The following is an 18,980-nucleotide window of genomic DNA, read 5'->3' as shown; positions in this document are numbered from 1 at the left end:
ACTTTTTAAATACAAATAAAACTACAAAATTTGCCTTGGCCACGCACATCTCCGCAGTGGCTGGTAGATCTCCCAGTCACTCTGCACACAACAGATAGATGAGTGGGGAGCTTTTTGCCCAAGGAAAATAATCACGAGTCTCCTTTCGAATCAGAGATGAAATCCAAAACAATGACTCCAGTCGTGAAGCCTGTGGCTGAGGTCGGAAATTCTGGGCATGAAACTGGGCTTGGTAGCGCCCATTGCTTGGGCATTATGGGTGCCATTCAAATGGCTTCTGGTGCAAGCAGTCTGTACATTTCTGCTGAGAGATGTGTCGCACTCTACCTTGGTGAGGGTGTTAGCATGCATGCAGCTAATGTCTGCAGAGCTATGCAGAGCAGGAAGATCATGATATCAATCAGTACGCAATGCTGATTTGACACCAGTGCTACCACTTTGGAGCTCAATGCTCCAGCCTACACCCTCTCTTAAGCTTGCACAGACAAACATGTGTTAAGCAGCAGGAAGGGTCCCCCAACCAAGTGCTTACAGGTTAGTTGTAGATTGATTTCTTCTGGCTGTTTCTACGATTCCACAAGTGTTTGGTGCCTTCCGTAGTTTTGCAAGTTGCATAAGACTACAGGGAGCGGTGTGGCATGTGAAGGATGTTTTGCTGACTTCAAGGCTGCTGGCCAAATCAGCTGCTCTCAGGTGTGGGTGCACAAGTAGGCATTGTGACTTGGAGAATGAACAGAGGCCACATGGAGCAGGACAAGCTGCTGGAAGAGGGAGGAGGGGGGAGAAGGGCTCTCAGCAGGAGGCCATATCTGCCCAGATAGTTTAGGGAGCAAGTTTCCTACCTGAGCCTCAGTGAGGAACAATATGTCAGACATCTGGTGCTTCAATAAGTCCTCACTGAAATCGGTCACCTACTGTAGCCACAATGCCAGCCTCCCAGCAGGATAAGGACTCCCAGCACCTGCTCCAACTACAACTGCCCTCCCCTTTAAGCAGTGCAGCCTAGCTTTAAGAGGCGCTAGGAAGTTACGATTTTGGTTCCTCTGTTGATGCAGGCAACCGACGAACAGTGCAGTCAGCGCCTACTGCATGTAGAAACATTATAGTAAGCGAGCTGCCTGCTTTTCAATAAACTGCTAATACAACAGCAAAATACCACGGATGCTGGAAATCTGAAACTTAAACAGAGAATGTTGGAAACGCTCGGCAGGTCAGGCTGAGTGGAGAGAGAAACAGAATGACGTTTCAGATTCTGACAACAGGTCACAGACCTGAAACATTAACTCTGTTTCTCTCTCCACAGAGGCTGCCAGGCCTGTTGAGTATTTCCAGCATTTTCTGTTTTATTTCAATAAACTGCCAGGGGTTAATCGCGCATCGCAATCCCCTGCCTGTTTTTGAAGGGAATCTAATTTAGCCCCCATTACCTCCCAGATTAGATCACGATCGAACCTTAACCTGGAGAATTCTTGTTAAAATACAACCAGAATTAACAAGCCAGGACAAAAAAAAAAAATAACGTGCATTTCTATAGTGCCTTTCATAACCCCAGGACATTCCAAAGTACTTCACAGCCAATTAAGCACTTTTTAAAGTCACTGTTGTAATGTAGGCAGCCAATTTGTGCACAGCAAGCTCCCACAAACAGCAATGTGATAATGACCAGATAATCTCTTTTAGTGATTCTAGTTAAGGAATAAATATTGACCAGGGCACCCTACTCGTTTTCAAAATAGTGCTGTAGAATATCTTGAGGGCAGGCCAGACCTCTGTTTAACGTCTAAAAGACGACACTTCCGGCTGTGCAGCACTGCCTCAGTTCTGCCTTGAAGCGTCAACCTAGATTACGCTCAGATTTCTGAAGTGGGACTTGAACCCGCGACTTTCTGACTCGGAAGCAGGAGTGCTACCCACTGAGCGCATCAAATGAATGGTAAAGTTGAAAATGGGCTGTCTTTTATTGAAGAATTCGAGTTAAACACTTGCCATCAGCTGCGGTACATCTCATAATCAGCTCCCAGAGCACCAGTCCCATGGCATACATGTCTATCCTGAGGAAGGCATCTCGCTGGAAGTTAATTGCCCCCTCCAGGACTTCGGGGGCCATGTATCTCCGTGTGCCGACCTGTGGAGAAAGAAAATTCCTCCTTTAACAAATTGTAGGGTTTGTGACGGTGCCACACAACTCCCTTTCTGCCAAACAACTGGCGGTTCTGCTTGGTATCACTGTTTCAACCCACCAACGGGGCATGCCATCACGTTAACTACCAAAGTGAAGCCATTGCCAGGTGCCTATCTAAAGGCACTGCTCTTCATGGCTGCGACGGTTCCCTACATTCTCTACTCTCTTGTCCAAGTTGCCATTCATAACAAAACATTTTAGAACCATAGAAGGACAACGTTCAGTCCATTGTGGCTATGCTGGCTGAAAACGAGCTATCCAGTCTAATCCTACCTTCCACTGTAGGTTATGCCACTTCAGGTGCATTTCCAAGTACTTTTTAAATGCGAGGAGTGTTTCTGCCTCTACCACCCTTTCAGGCAGTGCAAACATTTCTCCTCAACTCCCGTCTAACCCCTTCTGCCAATTGCTTTAAATCTATGCCCCCGATTATTGACCTCTCTAAGGAAAATAGGTCCTTCCTGTCTACTCTATCTAGGCCCCTTATCAGCTTATACATCTCAGCCACTTCTGTCCCAAAGAAAATAACCCCAGCCCATCCAATCTTTCCTCATAGCTAAAACGTTTCCAGGCAACATCCTCAAAAAATCTCCTCTCGACCCTCTCTAATGTGATCAAAGCCTTTCTGTAAGATGACCAGAACTGTTCGCAGTGCTCTAGCTGTGGCCTAACTAATGTTTTATTCATCGTTAGCATAGCCTCGGCTAACAAAAGAAAGTATCCCTTATGCCTTCTTAACCACCTTATCTGCTTGTCCTACTACCTTCAGGGATCTGTGGACGTGCACTCCAAGGCCCCTCTGTTATAGAGTCAGAGTTATACAGCACAGAAACAGGCCCTTCGGCCCATCACGTCAGTGCCAGCCATCAGGAACCTAACTATTCTAGTCCTATTTTCCCACACTTGACCCGTAGCCTTGTAAGATATGGCATTTCAAGTGCTCATCTAAATACTTCTTAAATGTTGTGAGGGTTCCTGCCTCTACCACCACTTCAGACAGTGCATCCCAGATACCAACCAGCGGCTGGGTGAAAATTATTTTCCTCAAATCCCCTTTAAACCTCCTGACCCTTACCTTAAATCTATGCCCCCTGGTTATTGACACCTCTGCTAAGGGAAAAAGTCTCTTCCTACCTAACCTATCAATGCCCCTCATAATGTTGTATACCTCAATCATGTCCCCCCTCAGCCTTCTCTGTTCTAAGGAAAACAACCCTAGCCTTTTCAGTCTCTCTTCATAGCTGAAATGCTCCAGCCCAGGCAACATCCTGGTGAATCTCCTCTGCACCCTCTCCAGTGCAATCACATCTTTCCTATTGTGTGGTGCCCAGAACTGTACACAGTACTCTAGCTGTGGCCTACCTAGCATTTTATACAGCTCTATCATAACCTCCCTGCTTTTATATTCTATGCCTCGGCTAATAAAGGCAAATATCCCATATACCTTCCTAACCACCTTATCTACCTTTGCTGCTGCCTTCAGCGATCTATGAACAAGTACACCAAGGTCCCTCTGACCCTCTGTACTTCCTAGGGTGTTACCACCCATTGTATATACCCTTGCCTTGTTAGCCCTCCCAAAATGCATCACCTCACACTTCTCAGGATTAAATTCCATTCGCCACTGCTCCGCCCATCTTACCAACCCATCTATATCGACCTGTAATCTAAGGCTTTCCTCCTCACTATTTACTACACCACTAATTTTCATGTCATCTGCGAACTTACTTATCATACCTCCTATATTCACATCTAAATCATTAATGTACACTACAAACAGCAAGGGTCCCAGCACCGATCCCTGTGGTACACCACTGGTCACGGGCTTCCACTCACAAAAACAACCCTTGACGATTACCCTCTGCCTCCTGCCACTAAGCCAATTTTGGATCCAATTTGCCAAATTGCCCTGGATCCTATGGGCTCTTACCTTCTTAACCAATCTCCCATGCGGGACCTTATCAAAATTCCTCTACACTTCTCAGTATCTGACCGTTTATTGTGTATTCCTTTGCCTTGTTTGCCCTCCCCAAATGCATAACCTCACACTTCTCCAGATTGAATTCCATTTGCCTCTTTTCTGTCCATCTGACCAGTCCATTGATATCTTCCTGCAGTCTACAGCTTTCTTCTCCACAGTCAACATGACCAATTTTTGTATCATCTGGGAACTTAATCATACCCCTACATTTAAGTCCAAATCATTGATATACACTGCAAAAAGTAAGGGACCCAGTACTGAGACCTGTGGAACCCCACTGGAAACAGCCTTCCATTCATAAGAATGCCAATCAACCACCACCCTTTGCTTTCTGTCACTGAGCCAATTTTGGATTCAACTTGCCACTTTCCCTTGGATCCCATGGGTTTTTACTTTTCTGACCAGTCTGCCATGTAGGGCCTTGTCACAAGCCTCATTAAAATCCATGTAGACTACATCAAATACACTACCCTCATCAACCCTCCTTGTAAGCTCCTCAAAAAATTCAATCATGTTAGCAGGTAACAGGGAGAATCTATACAAGTGTCTGGATAGTGATGCCAATAGACTATTCACCACAAAGGATGGTAATAACACTCTCGCCCATGCACTTTTCAACAGGGAGTCACCAGAGTGTGATCAGGAAAGTGAATCTTTCTCCATTTTTCTTCTGCTTTGCCCAAATTGCTTTGGACAATTGTATTATCCCAACTGTTATCGTGGTTAAAAAGCTCAACTAACTCAGCAAATACGAGGGATCAAAACTTGTGTCCTTTTGTTTTCAAAGGGTTGATGGAACAGCGGTTGATGGGTTTCCCCTCAAAGTTACTGAGTCTTTCAACCTTCTTTATTAGTGTTTCTCTCCTTACCTCATACTAATACTGGAGACCTACCCTCCTTTCCTCTCACCAAATCCTTTGGTTGACCATTTAGCTTAACACACAATGACTGAGGAAAGCTAAGTGCAGCATCTTTAGCAGGTGTTTCACAAGCTAGGCAACAAGGGTCCGAGACTGAATTCTGACCTAACGCTATCACGATAGACTCCTTCAAGGCTAATCACGCAGCTTACCAATTTAGATAGAGTTCCAGCTAGTTACATCTGTGAGCATGAAATGAGCTGTGCTGCTCACAAAGGACTCGACCAGCAAGCATGGAAGCTGCGCCATGCTGCTGAACAGATAAGCAGGGCCTGCAACCTGGCTTCACTCTGCAGTTTCAGAAGCATAAAACAGAGAATGGATGCTGTTAGACCATCAGGCTTCTGTGCTGCACCTGGCACATACTGGACAAGGCAGCCTTCATTGTCTTTGCTACAAGTACTTTATCCTCTGCTGTTTCCACACAGATGGTTCTAGTGACTGGATTGAACTGCTTGGTGGCTGCATTGAAAAGTGATTCTGGCAGGTACCCATGTCACATCTCCTCCAATATTTATCACACATTCAGTACCTGGCTGGAATTCCTAGCTTCTTTCATAGCACACTTGTGTTGTTATTTTCTCAAACAGATGGATGGGATATGGCAGTCAGAGCTAAGGGGCGGGGTGTTCCTCACTGTTTCCAGGTCCCATACAGATGCCTTTGTTTTGGCACTGCAGGGACAGTGAGACTCCCACTATACAGGAGCAAAGGTATTAATCACAATGTCACTGCACCAATTCACCAATCTCACAATGAGGGTTTTGAACAATGCATCCCTTCCCACTCTGCCATCACAAGCCATCAACATGAGCTTGGTGTGAGGGGGAGGAGTTGATGTGACTATCATATGGTACATATAAAATGACCCTCCATATTCAATGGATATTAATGAAAACAAAGGAAATTATACAAAATTAAAGATATTTACTGCAAAGAACAATCCATATACACCCCCAGGGCTGAGATTTTAAGCTCCCACTGCCGGCGGGCAAAAAAAATTTAAATACCCGGGTCGGCCCACCTCCCCCAATCACGTGGAGGGGTGGGCCGTCTGATGCCGATAATGGCTTCAGCTGCTGGTGCACAGGCACTAGTGCCATTTTTAAAGGGCAGCCAGCCCTGCTGGTGTATTTAAAAAGAGATACCCCCACCACTGTTGCGATCAGCGTTCTAATGCCCCTTTCCCACTCCCCCAATAAAGTTAATTATCTGCCTTTCGCCCCCCAAAACACTAACTTTACAAATATGACCCTTTCCACCTGTACGAAGTTCAGAGTTCACCCCCCCACACTATAAATCTTACATTCTCCTTTTCTCCACCAGTGTGACACCTGCTTTCCCCAGACAGGGAAGTGAAGGTGCGGGAGTGCCGGTAAGATGGCAGGTAAGTGTATATTAATTAATTTATTTTATTAACTTGCATATGTTAATGCAGGTCCCATGACCCAGCGGCAGGGTGGGGGGCCAACACAGAGCCTCGCTGCTGGTGGGAGGATCGGGCCCGGCCCTCCCTGCATCGGGCTCCGTGGCAGGCCATTGCCAGAACAATCTTCCGCACCCCCCACCCCCCCACCCTGCCATGGAGCCTGACGCCGGTTACCCAATGTTTCATGTTTCTCCGTTACTTATCGGATTATCTTTGCACGGATACTCCAAGCATATTTCTGCACGTGAGGACTGAATGCCTTGATTTATTTGTCTAGCTGCCTTTACCAACATGCCTTGCTCCCCTAAAAGGACGGCAAAGGTTTGACCCCCCAAGCGGTGAAGAATGATTTCACTGCTGACCTTTGGCCCTTTTAACTAAATGATGCATCGCGAAGGACCCTACAGTTAATATCCCTTCCCGCTTTTCCTTTACCTGTCCATGTGTGTCTCCAGGCGGCTTTCCAGGTTCAAACCTGACGGCCAGTCCAAAGTCGGCTATGCACGCCGATAGATCGGTCTTCAGGAGCACATTCTTGCTTTTAAAATCCCTGCAAATAAAATAGGGAGAGGGAGGGTTAAAGGCAATTCTCCACACTCCTCGCGGCTCACATAGCGTGCCACATTGCCTATCCTAGGAGGCTCAAAGCAATAAGACACAAGGCCATCACCAATGCAGCCTCTTAAATCGAGCTCTTCTACTTTCTCTAGATTCGTACTGACCACCTCAGCCAAAAGCAGAAGCCTGGAGAAGGGCTTTCATGAGATGTACAGGCAATGATGACTAACAAATATAAGAAATAGGATCAGGAGTCGGCCATACAGCTCACCAAGCTTGCTTCGTCATTCAGTAGGATAACTAAAAATGACTGGCATTCATACAGCGCCTTTCACAACCACCTTATGTCTCAAAGCGCTTTATAGCCAATGAAGTACTTTTGAAGTGCAGTCACTGTTTGCTATGTAGGAAAAGCGGCAGTCTATTTCTGCACAGCAAGCTCTCACAAACATCAACATGATAATCTGTTTTGTGTGATATTGATTGAGGGATAAATATTTACCAGGGATAACTCCCCCGCTCTTCTTCAAAATAGCACTGGGGCATCTTTTACATCCACTGAGAGGGCAGACGGGGCCTCGGTTTTAACGTCTCATCCGAAAGACGGCACCTCCGGCAATGCAGCACTCCCTCAGTGCTACACTGGGGTGCCAGCCTTGATTTTTGTTCTCAAGTCATGCCTGCTCTCCAACTTCAACTTCACTTTCCCACCCTATTCCCATATCCCTCTCTTCCCTTAGTGCCCACAAATCTGTTGATCTCAAGCCCAATCATGATGCATGCCTAAACTAAAACCTTCTGCACTTCCGGGGACCGTATCCCTCTATTCCCTTCCTAGTCACGTATTTGTCAAGATGCCTCTTAAACGTCGCTATCGTACCTGCTTCCACCACCTCCCCCGGCAGCAAGTTCCAGGCACTCACCACCCTCTGTGTAAATAACTTGCCTCGCACATCCCCTCTAAACTTTGCCCCTCGCACCTTAAACCTATGTCCCCTAGTAACTGACTCTTCCACCCTGGGAAAAAGCTTCTGACTATCCACTCTGTCCATGCCGCTCATAACTTTGTAAACCTCTATCATGTCGCCACTCCACCTCCATCGTTCCAGTGAAAACAATCCAAGTTTATCCAACCTCTCCTCATAGCTAATGCCCTCCAGACCAGGCAACATCCTGATAAACCTCGTCTGTACCCTCTCCAAAGCCTCCACGTCCTTCTGGTAGTGTGGCGACCAGAACTGCACGCAATATTCCAAGTGTGGCCTAACTAAAGTTCTGTACAGCTGCAACATGACTTGCCAATTTTTATACTCTATGCCCCGACCGATGAAGGCAAGCATGCCGTATGCCTTCTTGACTACCTTATCCATCTGCGTTGCCACTTTCAGTGACCTGTGGACCTGTACGCCCAGATCTCTCTGCCTGTCAATACTCTTAAGGGTTCTGCCAGTTACTGTATACTTCCCACCTGTATTAGACCTTCCAAAATGCATTACCTCATATTTGTCCAGATTAAACTCCATCTGCCATTTCTCCACACTAGTCTCCAACCGATCTATATCCTGCTGTATCCTCTGACAATCCTCATCACTATCCACAACTCCACCAACCTTTGTGTCGTCCGCAAACTTACTAATCAGACCAGGTACATTTTCCTCCAAATCATTTATATATACTACAAACAGCAAAGGTCCCAGCACTGATCCCTGCGGAATACCACTAGTCACAGCCCTCCATTCAGAAAAGCACCCTTCCACTGCTACCCCTCTGTCTTCTATGACCAAGCCAGTTCTGTATCCATCTTGCCAGCTCACCTCTGATCCCGTGTGACTTCACCTTTTGTACCAGTCTGCCATGAGGGACCTTGTCAAAGGCTTTACTGAAGTCCATATAGACAACATCCACTGCCCTTCCTTCATCAATCATCTTTGTCACTTCCTCAAAAAACTCAATCAAATTAGTGAGACACGACCTCCCCTTCACAAAACCATGCTGTCTCTCGCTAATAAGTTTGTTTGTTTCCAAATGGGAGTAAATCCTGTCCCGAAGAATCCTCTCTAATAATTTCCCTACCACTGACGTAAGGCTCACCGGCCTATAATTTCCTGGATTATCCTTGCTACCCTTCTTAAACAAAGGAACATTGGCTATTCTCCAGTCCTCTGGGACCTCACCTGTAGCCAATGAGGATACAAAGATTTCTGTCAAGGCCCCAGCAATTTCTTCCCTTGCCTCCCTCAGTATTCTGGGGTAGATCCCATCAGGCCCTGGGGACTTATCTACCTTAATGCTTTGCAAGACGCCCAACACCTCCTCCTTTTTGATAACGACAGATAGGAGAATTCTAAAAATTCACAACCCTCTCAGTGAAGAAATCTCTCCTAATCTCAGTCTGAAATGGCTGACCCCTTATCCTGAGACTATGCCCCTGTTCTAGGTTCCCAGCCACGGGAAACAGCCTCTCTGCATCAATCCTGTCAAGCCCTCTAAGAATTTTATATATTTCAAGAGATCACCTCTCAATCTTCTAAACTCCAGAGAGTATAGGTCCATTCTACCCAATCTCTCCTCATAGGAAAGCCCCCACATCCCTGAAATCAGTCTGGTGAACCTTTATAGCACCACCCCCTACCCATCCAAGGCAGGTATGTCCATCCTTAGACAAGGTGATCAAAACTGTACACAGTGCTCCAAATGTGGCCTCACTAATTAGTCCAACTCTCTTGCAATAAAAGCTAACATACCATTTATCTTCCTAATTGGTTCGTGTACCTGCATGTTAACTTTCTGTGATTCATGTTTAGGACCCCCAAATCTCTCTGAATACAAACATTTACTAGTCTCTCACCTTCTGAAAAATATTGTTTGTCCATTCTTCTAACCGAAGGAGATAATTGTGCACTTTACCACTTTATACTCCATCTGCCACTTCCTTACCCAATTACTTAACCTATCTATATCCCTTTGCAGCCTCTTTACATCCTCCTCTTGGCTTACTTTCCCACCTAGCTTTGTATTGTCAGCAAACTTGGATACATCACACTTGGTCCCCTCATCCAAGTCATTAAGAGATTGTAAATGGCTGAGCCAAGCACAGATCCTTGCAGCACTCCACTAGTTACAGCCTGCCATTCCGCAAATGTTCTACTCTGCGTTTTCTGTCCGTTAACAAATCCATATTACCCTAATCCTATTAGCCCTAATGTTCTGCAACAATATCCTGTGTGGCACCTTATTGAATGCCTTCTGAAAATCCAAATATACATCACTTCTTCTCCCTTATCTACCCTGCTAGTTATAGCTTCCAAAAGCTCTAAACAATTTGTCAAACACAATTTCACTTACATCAAACCATGTTAATTCAGTCTAATCTTAGTCATTTTCCAAATGCCCTGTTACCACATCCTTCATAATAGATTCTAGCATTTTCCCTACTGCCAAAGTCAGACTAACTGGCCTGTCGTTCCCTATGTTTTCTTTCCCTCCATTCTCGAACACCAGGGCTGTATTTGCTATCTTCCAATCCATGGGGACAGTTCACTGATGACTGCACAATGTTCAGTACCATTCACAACTCCTCAGATACTGAAGCAGTCTGTGTCCATATGCAGCGAGACCTGGACAACATTCAGTTTTGGGCTGATAAGTGGTAAGTAACATGCCCGGCACTTCTGTGGGACGAAATGGCCATCTCCAACGAGAGATTCTAACCATCTCCCCTTGATATTCAATGGCATTACTGAATCTCCCACTATCAACATTCTGACCAGAAACTGACCTGAACCAGCCACATAAATACTGTGGTTATAAGAGCAGGTCAGAGACTGGGAATTCTGCGGCGAGTAACTCATCTCCAAAATCTTGGATTTTAAGAAGGATCTATGAGAAGGAGGTGGAGAGACAGAAGAGCTTGCAGAGGGAATTCAAGAAGCGTGGGACCTAGAAGGGTTGAGAGCAAAGAAATGGAAGCATGACAAGAGGCTGGAGTCAGAGCAACAAGGCTGGGCGAGTGGATGGGAGAAGAGCCCCTGGAGAGGTTACAGATTACAAAGGTGAGTAGGGGGCAGGGCTGTGCAGGGAGTTAAACACCAGGATGAGAACTAAATAATTTTAGGCATCAAGGGACTGGATGTCAATACGTGTCAACAAGGACTTTGGGTGGTTGGAACTTGGTGTGGGATGGGATATGGGCAGCAGAGTTACTAAATGAGCTGAAGATCATCACAACAACAGAAAGACATGGTGAATGGGGAACTACTTAATCAAGCAGAACATGTGGTGTGGCGAATGGGAACAGTAGCTCAGGTTACTGGAAGAAGATTTGGGAAAAGAAAAGATGTAATCACCTCATACTTTATGTGGTCAGATGGTTATAAACTAATAGTTCTGGAGGTCTCTCCAGCAAACAACCATCAAGTGTTCCACCACAGCAGTTGTTTGAAGTGCAGCATGATGATTTGTGTTTAAAAAGTTAAAAAGGTGCCCTTATCTTTCAACTCATCTTACCTCCTCCTGTCTCTCCATTTTGTTAGTTTATTTACATTCCTTTCCAGGTCCCTCAGTCCACCGTTCCTCGATTGGTACGCTGGAATTTAACAGTCGCCATACTCCTGTGCAACAGGGGGCAGTATGTTCCATTCTCCTTTACATAGAACATAGAACAGTACAGCACAGTACAGGCCCTTCGGCCCACGATGTTGTGCCGAACCTTTAACCTACTCTAAGTTCAAACTAACTACCTACCCTTCATTCTACTATCATCCATGTACCTATCCAAGAGTCGCTTAAATGCCCCTAATGTATCTGCTTCTACTACCACCGCTGGCAGTGCATTCCACGCACCCACCACTCTCTGTGTAAAGAACCTACCTCTGACATCTCCCCGAAACCTTCCTCCAATCACCTTAAAATTATGCCCCCTGGTGATAGCCCTTTCCACCCTGGGAAAAAGTCTCTGACTGTCCACTCTATCTATGCCTCTCATCATCTTGTACCCCTCTATCAAGTCACCTCTCATCCTTCTTCGCTCCAATGAGAAAAGCCCTAGCTCCCTCAATCTTTCTTTGTAAGACATGCCCTCCAATCCAGGCAGCATCCTGGTAAATCTCCTCTGCACCCTCTCTAAAGCTTCCACATCCTTCCTATAATGAGGCGACCAGAACTGAACACAATATTCCAAGTGTGGTCGAACCAGGGCTTTATAGAGCTGCAGCATAACCTCGCGGCTCTTAAACTCAATCCCCCTGTTAATGAAAGCCAACACCCCATACGCATTCTTAACAACCCTATCAACTTGGGTGGCCACTTTGAGCGATCTATGGACATGAACCCCAATATCCCTCTGTTCCTCCACACTACCAAGAATCCTGTCTTTAAGCCTGTATTCTGCATTCAAATTCGACCTTCCAAAATGAATCACTTCACACTTTTCCAGGTTGAACTCCATCTGCCACTTCTCAGCCCAGCTCTGCATCCTGTCAATGTCCCGTTGCAACCTACAACAGCCTTCCACACTATCCACAACTCCAGCAACCTTCGCGTCATCGGCAAACTTGCTAACCCAGCCTTCCACTTCCTCATCCAAGTCATTTATAAAAATCACAAAGAGCAACATCTGAGGCCCAGTCCAGTCTTTCCTGGCCCCGCTACCCTGCATTCACAGGGAAACCACATGCAACACACCCTCCCCAACATAGAGCATTCCTCAGCAAAACTGTCATCTCAACGAGATGGTAGCCTGACCCAGCCCAAAAGGACTCAAGAAACACACAGATTTCACTTAATCCATTGTGCTAAAGAAGGACATTTGAAAAGCACTGCCAATCATTACAAGGGAGTCATTGGACATTGAGGAGGCACCAGCAGGTCAGAAAGAGGTCAACATGATTCCAGCACTCAAGTGTGGCAAATCAAACACAGGCAACTACAAGAACACAAAAGCAAAATACCGCGGAAAGTCAGGAAGCGTCTGTGGAGAAAGAATCAGAGTTAATGTTTCAGGTCTGATGAAAGGTCACAGACTTGAAACTTTTAACTCTGCTTCTCTCTCTACAGGCAACGACAGATCCAATAGCATTATCTGAATTCCATCTAAAATAAGGGAATTGATTAAACTGGAAGATTACCTATACAATAAGAACCTAGTCAGCAGCAGTCAGCATAGATTCAGAAAGGGAAGCTCATATTTGGCCAAACTCCTCGATTCCTTTGAGGGAGTAAGAAAACCAACGACTGGGCCAAGGCCTACAAGGTTTGGTTTAAAAGGAGATTCAGGAAAGCACTTGACAAAGTTCCACATGAAAGGCTGACAAACTCAAAGCTGTGGAGATTTAGGGTAAAACCTGGATATGGATAATAAATTTGACAACAGGTAGAAAACAACCTGTACTTGTTGCAGGAGTTGAGCTGGAGAGGGTGGTGGGGGCAGTATTGGAGTGGGGTGTCCCAGAGATTGGTGCTGGAACCAATAGTGCCTTGAATAACTCGGATTCAGAAATTCAATATAAATCCACCAAATTTACAGATGTTTTGAAGCTGGAGGGGCACTGAAATTGGAGCAAGAGCACAGAAATTACAGAATGAGTGGGCAAGATATGAGTGGGCAGAATAATAGGAAGAGGCCATTCAGCCCCTCGAGCGTATTCCACCATTCAATTTGATCATGTCTGATCTGCATCGTAATGCCATCTACCCACTTTGGTTCCATCACCATTAATACACTCTTTGACTGACTTATCAGCCCGAGTTTTGAAATTTCCTACTGATCCCCCAGCCTTTTCTGTGGGGGTGGTGGAGAGAGTTATAAATTTCCACGACGCTTTGTGTGGAGAAGTGGTTTCTGGCAATTCTAAGGTTATGTCCCCTTGTTCTGGACTCCACAATGGAGGCTGAAATTTACCAGAGGAAGGGAAATGGGCAGCACTGATACTCCATGAATGGTGTGGAAACAGCCAAGGAGGAAGCTGGAAAAAGACCCAACAGCCCGAGGAGACGCAATGTTCTACATATCCAACCAACACGGAGAAGCAATGAATACAAGTCTGAGAAAGGGGTCTGGTCAGGATCCAGTTCTAATCACTGGGATGGAAGGGAGATATTCCAGTGCTGGATGCAATGTAGAGAAAGGCCTCAAGGCTAATCACCAACATTAGAGGTCTGAGCTATGAAAGGAGCCATCTGAGTTTGTACAAGATTGGAAATACCAACAATCCAGAAAATTACTTACTGCAAGACCACATGTTCTAACTCATAACAGGTAAATTTAGGAGCAATATCAGAAAGCTTTTCTTCACCCAAGGATCAATACGTGAAATGGACTTCCAGATGGATTTTTTTTTTGGAGGTGAAAACCCTTAAATCATTTCATAGAATCATAGAAATTTACAGTACAGAATGGGGCCATTTGGCCCATCGTGTCCATGCCAGCCAACAAGGAGCCATCCAGCCTAATCCCACCTTCCAGCTCTTGGTCCGTAGTTTTGCTACAATTGGACAGGGTTTTGGTGAGACCACACCTGGAATACTGTGTGCAGTTTTGGTCTCCACGTTTAAGAAAGGATTTACTTGCACTGGAGGCAATGCAGCGAAAATTTACTAAATTGGTCCCTGGGATGAGGGGGTTGTCCTACGATGAGTGGCTGAGTAAATTGGGCCTATATTCTCTGGAGTTTAGAAGGATGAGAGGTGAACATACAAGATTCTGAAGGGGCTGGATAGGGTAGATGCTGAAAGATTGTTTCCGCTGGTCGGGGAATCTAAAACATGGGGTACAGTCTCAGGATAAGGGGCCTAACATTTATGAGTGAGATGAGGAGAAATTACTTCACTCAAAGGGTTGTGATACTTTAGAGTTCTCTACCCCAGAGGGCTGTGGATTTTCTATTGTTGAATATATTTAAGGCTGGGATAGACAGATTTTTGGGGTCTCAGGGAATCAAGGTGAGTGGGCGGGAAAGTGGAGTTGAAGCCCAAGATCAGCTATGATCGTACTGAACGACAGGGCAGGCTTGACAGGCCATATGGTCTACTCTTGCTCCTATTTCTTGTATTCTTACGGCACTTCATATTACGAGGGTTTCTGCCTCGACCACCCTTTCAAGCAGTGAGTTCCAGATCCCCACCGCCCTCTGGGTGAAAAAACTTCCCCTCGTATCTCCTCTAAACCTCCTACCTCTTACTGTCAATCTATGTTCCCGGTTATGGATCCTTCAACTAAGGGGAATAGGGCCTTCTTATCCACTCTATCTAGACCCCTCATAATTTTATACACTTCAATTAGGTTTCCCCTCAGCCTCCTCTGTTCCAAAGAAAACATCTTTAGTCTAGCCAATCTTTCCTCATAACTAAAATTCTCCAGTCCAGGCAACATCCTCGCAAATCTCCTTCGTACCCTCTCTCGTGCAATCACCTCTTCCCTATAGTGTGGTGACCAGAACTATATGCAGTACTCTAGCTGTGGCCTAACAGTTCCAGCGTAAACTCTCAGCACTAATACCAATTGGACGATGCAAGAATTTTAGGGTCACTCTAAATGGATGAACTAAGACTGACCAAATAGCCTTCCTCATCTGTAATTATCTTGTCATTTAAAGGCGGCCAGGAGGAGATTTGAGAGACGTATTTAAAATCATGAAGGGTTTAGGTAGAGCAAATAAAGAGACTGTTTCCAATGGCTGAAGGGTTGATAATCAGAGGGCAGAGAGTTATGATTGGAAAAGATTCAGAAGTGATAGGTGTAAAAACATTTTTACACAATGAGTGGTTAAGATTTGGAATGCACTGTCTGATAGGATGGTAAATACAGATTCAACAGTAGCTTTCAAAAGGGAATTGGATAAATACTTGAAGGAGGGAGAAAACGCAGGGATATGGAGAAAGTGTGGGGGAGTGGGACTAATTGGATTGCACTTCAAAAGGGCCAGCACAGACTCGATGGGATGAATAGCCCCCTTCTATGAAAGTGGTATTATCGCTTAGAATGTTCATCAGCCTGAGAGAGATGACAAAAACTCACTGGATGAGAAACGAAAAGTGAGAGCCCACATCGTACACGCAAGCTACTTTATAAAAACCGTTGTCAACTTAGACTGTAGAAAAAGCTCAGCCACGAAGATCTCACTTTCATAAACGATCCACAGGAAGCATTTTGCAATGAGCTGGTTGACTCCAGCCATCAGTGGTACGAGGGACAGGATAGGGACGTCTGTTCTCAGGGCCAGAATCCCAGCTATTGCGCAGAGCCAACAGCGTGCTAATAGAACTGCAGCACCAGTGTGGTAGCTCGTTCTCCCTAATTCCTTTCCAGCAATTAAGAGATATGCAACATCCATATTCATGAGGCTTGGAGGTCAAGTTTCGTCAGAGGAAAATTTCAGCTGCACGCTTAAACACTTCCCAAAATGAAGTCTAACCTTTTGCTGTGCATCATTAAATAGTGCAATTAATGTTCAGGCCAGGAGGGCCAGATGGCTTTGCTAACTGCACTGGGCATGACAGCCACATCGGCTGCAAGGTATTTCATCATCTGATAAAGAGCATGGTGCAAGGCCTGTATTAGCTGATTAACAAAGGCCGGCAGGCAGGGTTATTCGCGAACAGCAGCCCCCATCCTCCCCACCACCTCCACCCGAATAGACGGGATGAGAAATCATCTACCACATCGACATTCAGTTTTTCACTCTGCAAGCCCTGGTGTCAGCTGAAGGGTTTGTTGCATATTAATGAGACAGATGGACATTTTGACCCTTTAATAAAATAAAGAACTCTAATTAGAATCTACGCTGCGCACATAAGCTGTTTCTTTCCCCCATTGCCCCAGCTCTATCTGATCAGCCTAACCGAGATGTTATTTTAAATTCTATTACCCCAGCTGTTAAGTCTCGTTAATGGAAAAATTGTAGAACAAGCTTACCCTGACAAGGAAGCCCCCAGAATATAGATAACGTGGTGACATAGACTCACTGAACCTTTACTAAGCCCAGAGAAATGGGAAGTAAGCTGCCACATTTTAAGTGCAGTAACAATTTCACTTTTTTTGACCATCAAGACAGACTCTTGCAGTAACTAATGGGTGGTAGTCGTTACAAAGTGCAGTGCTCAGCACTGTATCATAAAGGAAACAGAACCCCCCCTCTGCCCAACAATAGGTCACATTATTTCAGGCTGGAGAGAATCATATATTTGAGGGCTTGACAATAGCTTCATTTTTTTTAAGTTCCAAGTAATAGCCTGTTTGGCCAAGGTTTAGTCACCTCCCTTAATATATCTCCTTCTTCATAAAATCTCGATGACATTTCCCTCCCCAAAGAATATACTTTATTCATAAAATTTGTAAAAATGCAAAACAATTCAAATTGGACATTTCATGAAGTGCAGTTTTTTTTTCAAAAAAGAGATACAGCACTGAAACAGGCCCTTCGGCCCACCGAGTCTGTGCCGACCATCAACCACCCATTTTATACTAATTATACACTAATTCCATATTCCTACCACATCCCCACCGGTCCCTATATTTCCCGACCACCTACCTACACTAGGGGCAATTTACAATGGCCAATTTACCTAAAAACCTGCAAGTCTTTTGGCTTGTGGGAGGAAACCGGAGCACCCGGCGGAAACCCACGCAGACACAGGGAGAACTTGCAAACTCCACACAGGCAGTACCCGGAATTGAAACCGGGTCTCTGGAGCTGTGAGGCTGCGGTGCTAACCACTGCGCAATACATGAGGTGCCTCACTACCCTGGCCATTTCAGGTTAACAAATACATTTGAATTACATACCAGAAACATTCTATGGTGTATACAGCCCGAGGGGTTTTACACGGGTTCCAGCCCCTCGGTATACTATGGCGGGAGGACTTTACACAGTGGGCTTTCCCCATCGAGACTTTGCTGCGGCTGCCCCAAGCTTTAGTGCGTCCCTCAGCACGTTGTCCTGGACCTTGGAATGTGCCAGTTTACAACACTTGGTTGTAGACAGCTCTTTGCGCTGGAAGACCAGCAAGTTTCGGGCAGACCAAAGAGTGTCTTTCACCGAGTCAATAATCCTCCAGCAGCAGTTGATGCTCGTCTCCGAGTGGGTCCCTGGCAACAGCCAGCAGAGCACCGAGTTCTGCGTTACGGAGCCGCGCAAGATGAACCCGGACAAAAACCACTGCATCTCTTCCCAGACCTGCTTTGCAAAGGCACATTCCAGGAGGAGATGGCGACAGTCTTTTCCCCATTGCAGCCGCCTCAAGGACAGCAAGTGGTGGCGGTGAGACTCCGGGCGTGCAGGAAGGATCTGATGGGGAGAGCCCTTCTCACCACCAGCCAAGCTACATCTTGGTGCTTATTTGAAAGTTCTGGCAAAGAGGCATTCTGCCAAGTGAGTTTGACAGTTTACTCAGGATCTGACAGGATCCACCATCTCCTTTTCCCGCAGGGCCTCCAGGATGCAGACCACTGCCTGATGAACTTGTGGTCAAAGGTGGTCATAAAATCTCAACTGACACTCCCATCGCTGTACTGAGGGAGTGTTACACTGCCAAAGGTACCGCCTTTCACTTGAGAATTTAAACCAGAGGCCCCGTTTGCCCTCTGAGTAATAGATCCCACAGCCACTATTTCACAGAAGAACAGGGGAGTTCTCCCTGTGGCCTGGTCAATATTTATCTCTCAACCAATATCACTGGAGCAGATGACCCAGTCACCACCACATTGCTGTTTGTGGGATCTTGCTGTGCACAGATTGGCTGCTGCGTTTCCTACATTAAAACAGTGACTACATGTCAAAACTACTTCACTGGCGCTTTGGGACGTCCTAAGATTGTGAAAGGCGCTACATAAATGCAAGTCTTCCTTTCTTTGGCTCTGTGTCAATGTTTCTTTGGTTACATTCCTCTCTCAACCACATCTCTCTTTCTTGAAAT

General features: G+C 45.7%; 1 protein-coding gene across 1 annotated transcript in view; it reads right to left on the bottom strand.

Annotated features, from left to right (window-relative positions):
* The window catches only part of acvr2ba (activin A receptor type 2Ba), a 239,217-nt gene that overhangs the window by 6,209 nt on the left and 214,028 nt on the right, over window positions 1-18,980 (bottom strand). Inside the window, exons 8-9 of the mRNA XM_068052075.1 lie at window positions 6,948-7,062; window positions 1,987-2,125 (exon numbers count right to left, since the gene is read on the bottom strand). Coding sequence (XP_067908176.1) covers window positions 1,987-2,125; window positions 6,948-7,062 — 254 coding nt within the window. The remainder of the gene's footprint in view (window positions 1-1,986; window positions 2,126-6,947; window positions 7,063-18,980) is intronic.

This window comes from Heterodontus francisci, chromosome 2 (assembly GCF_036365525.1).
Source record: "Heterodontus francisci isolate sHetFra1 chromosome 2, sHetFra1.hap1, whole genome shotgun sequence".
In the NCBI taxonomy this organism is placed as follows: domain Eukaryota; kingdom Metazoa; phylum Chordata; class Chondrichthyes; order Heterodontiformes; family Heterodontidae; genus Heterodontus; species Heterodontus francisci.
This window is presented reverse-complemented; position numbering and strand designations above follow the sequence as displayed.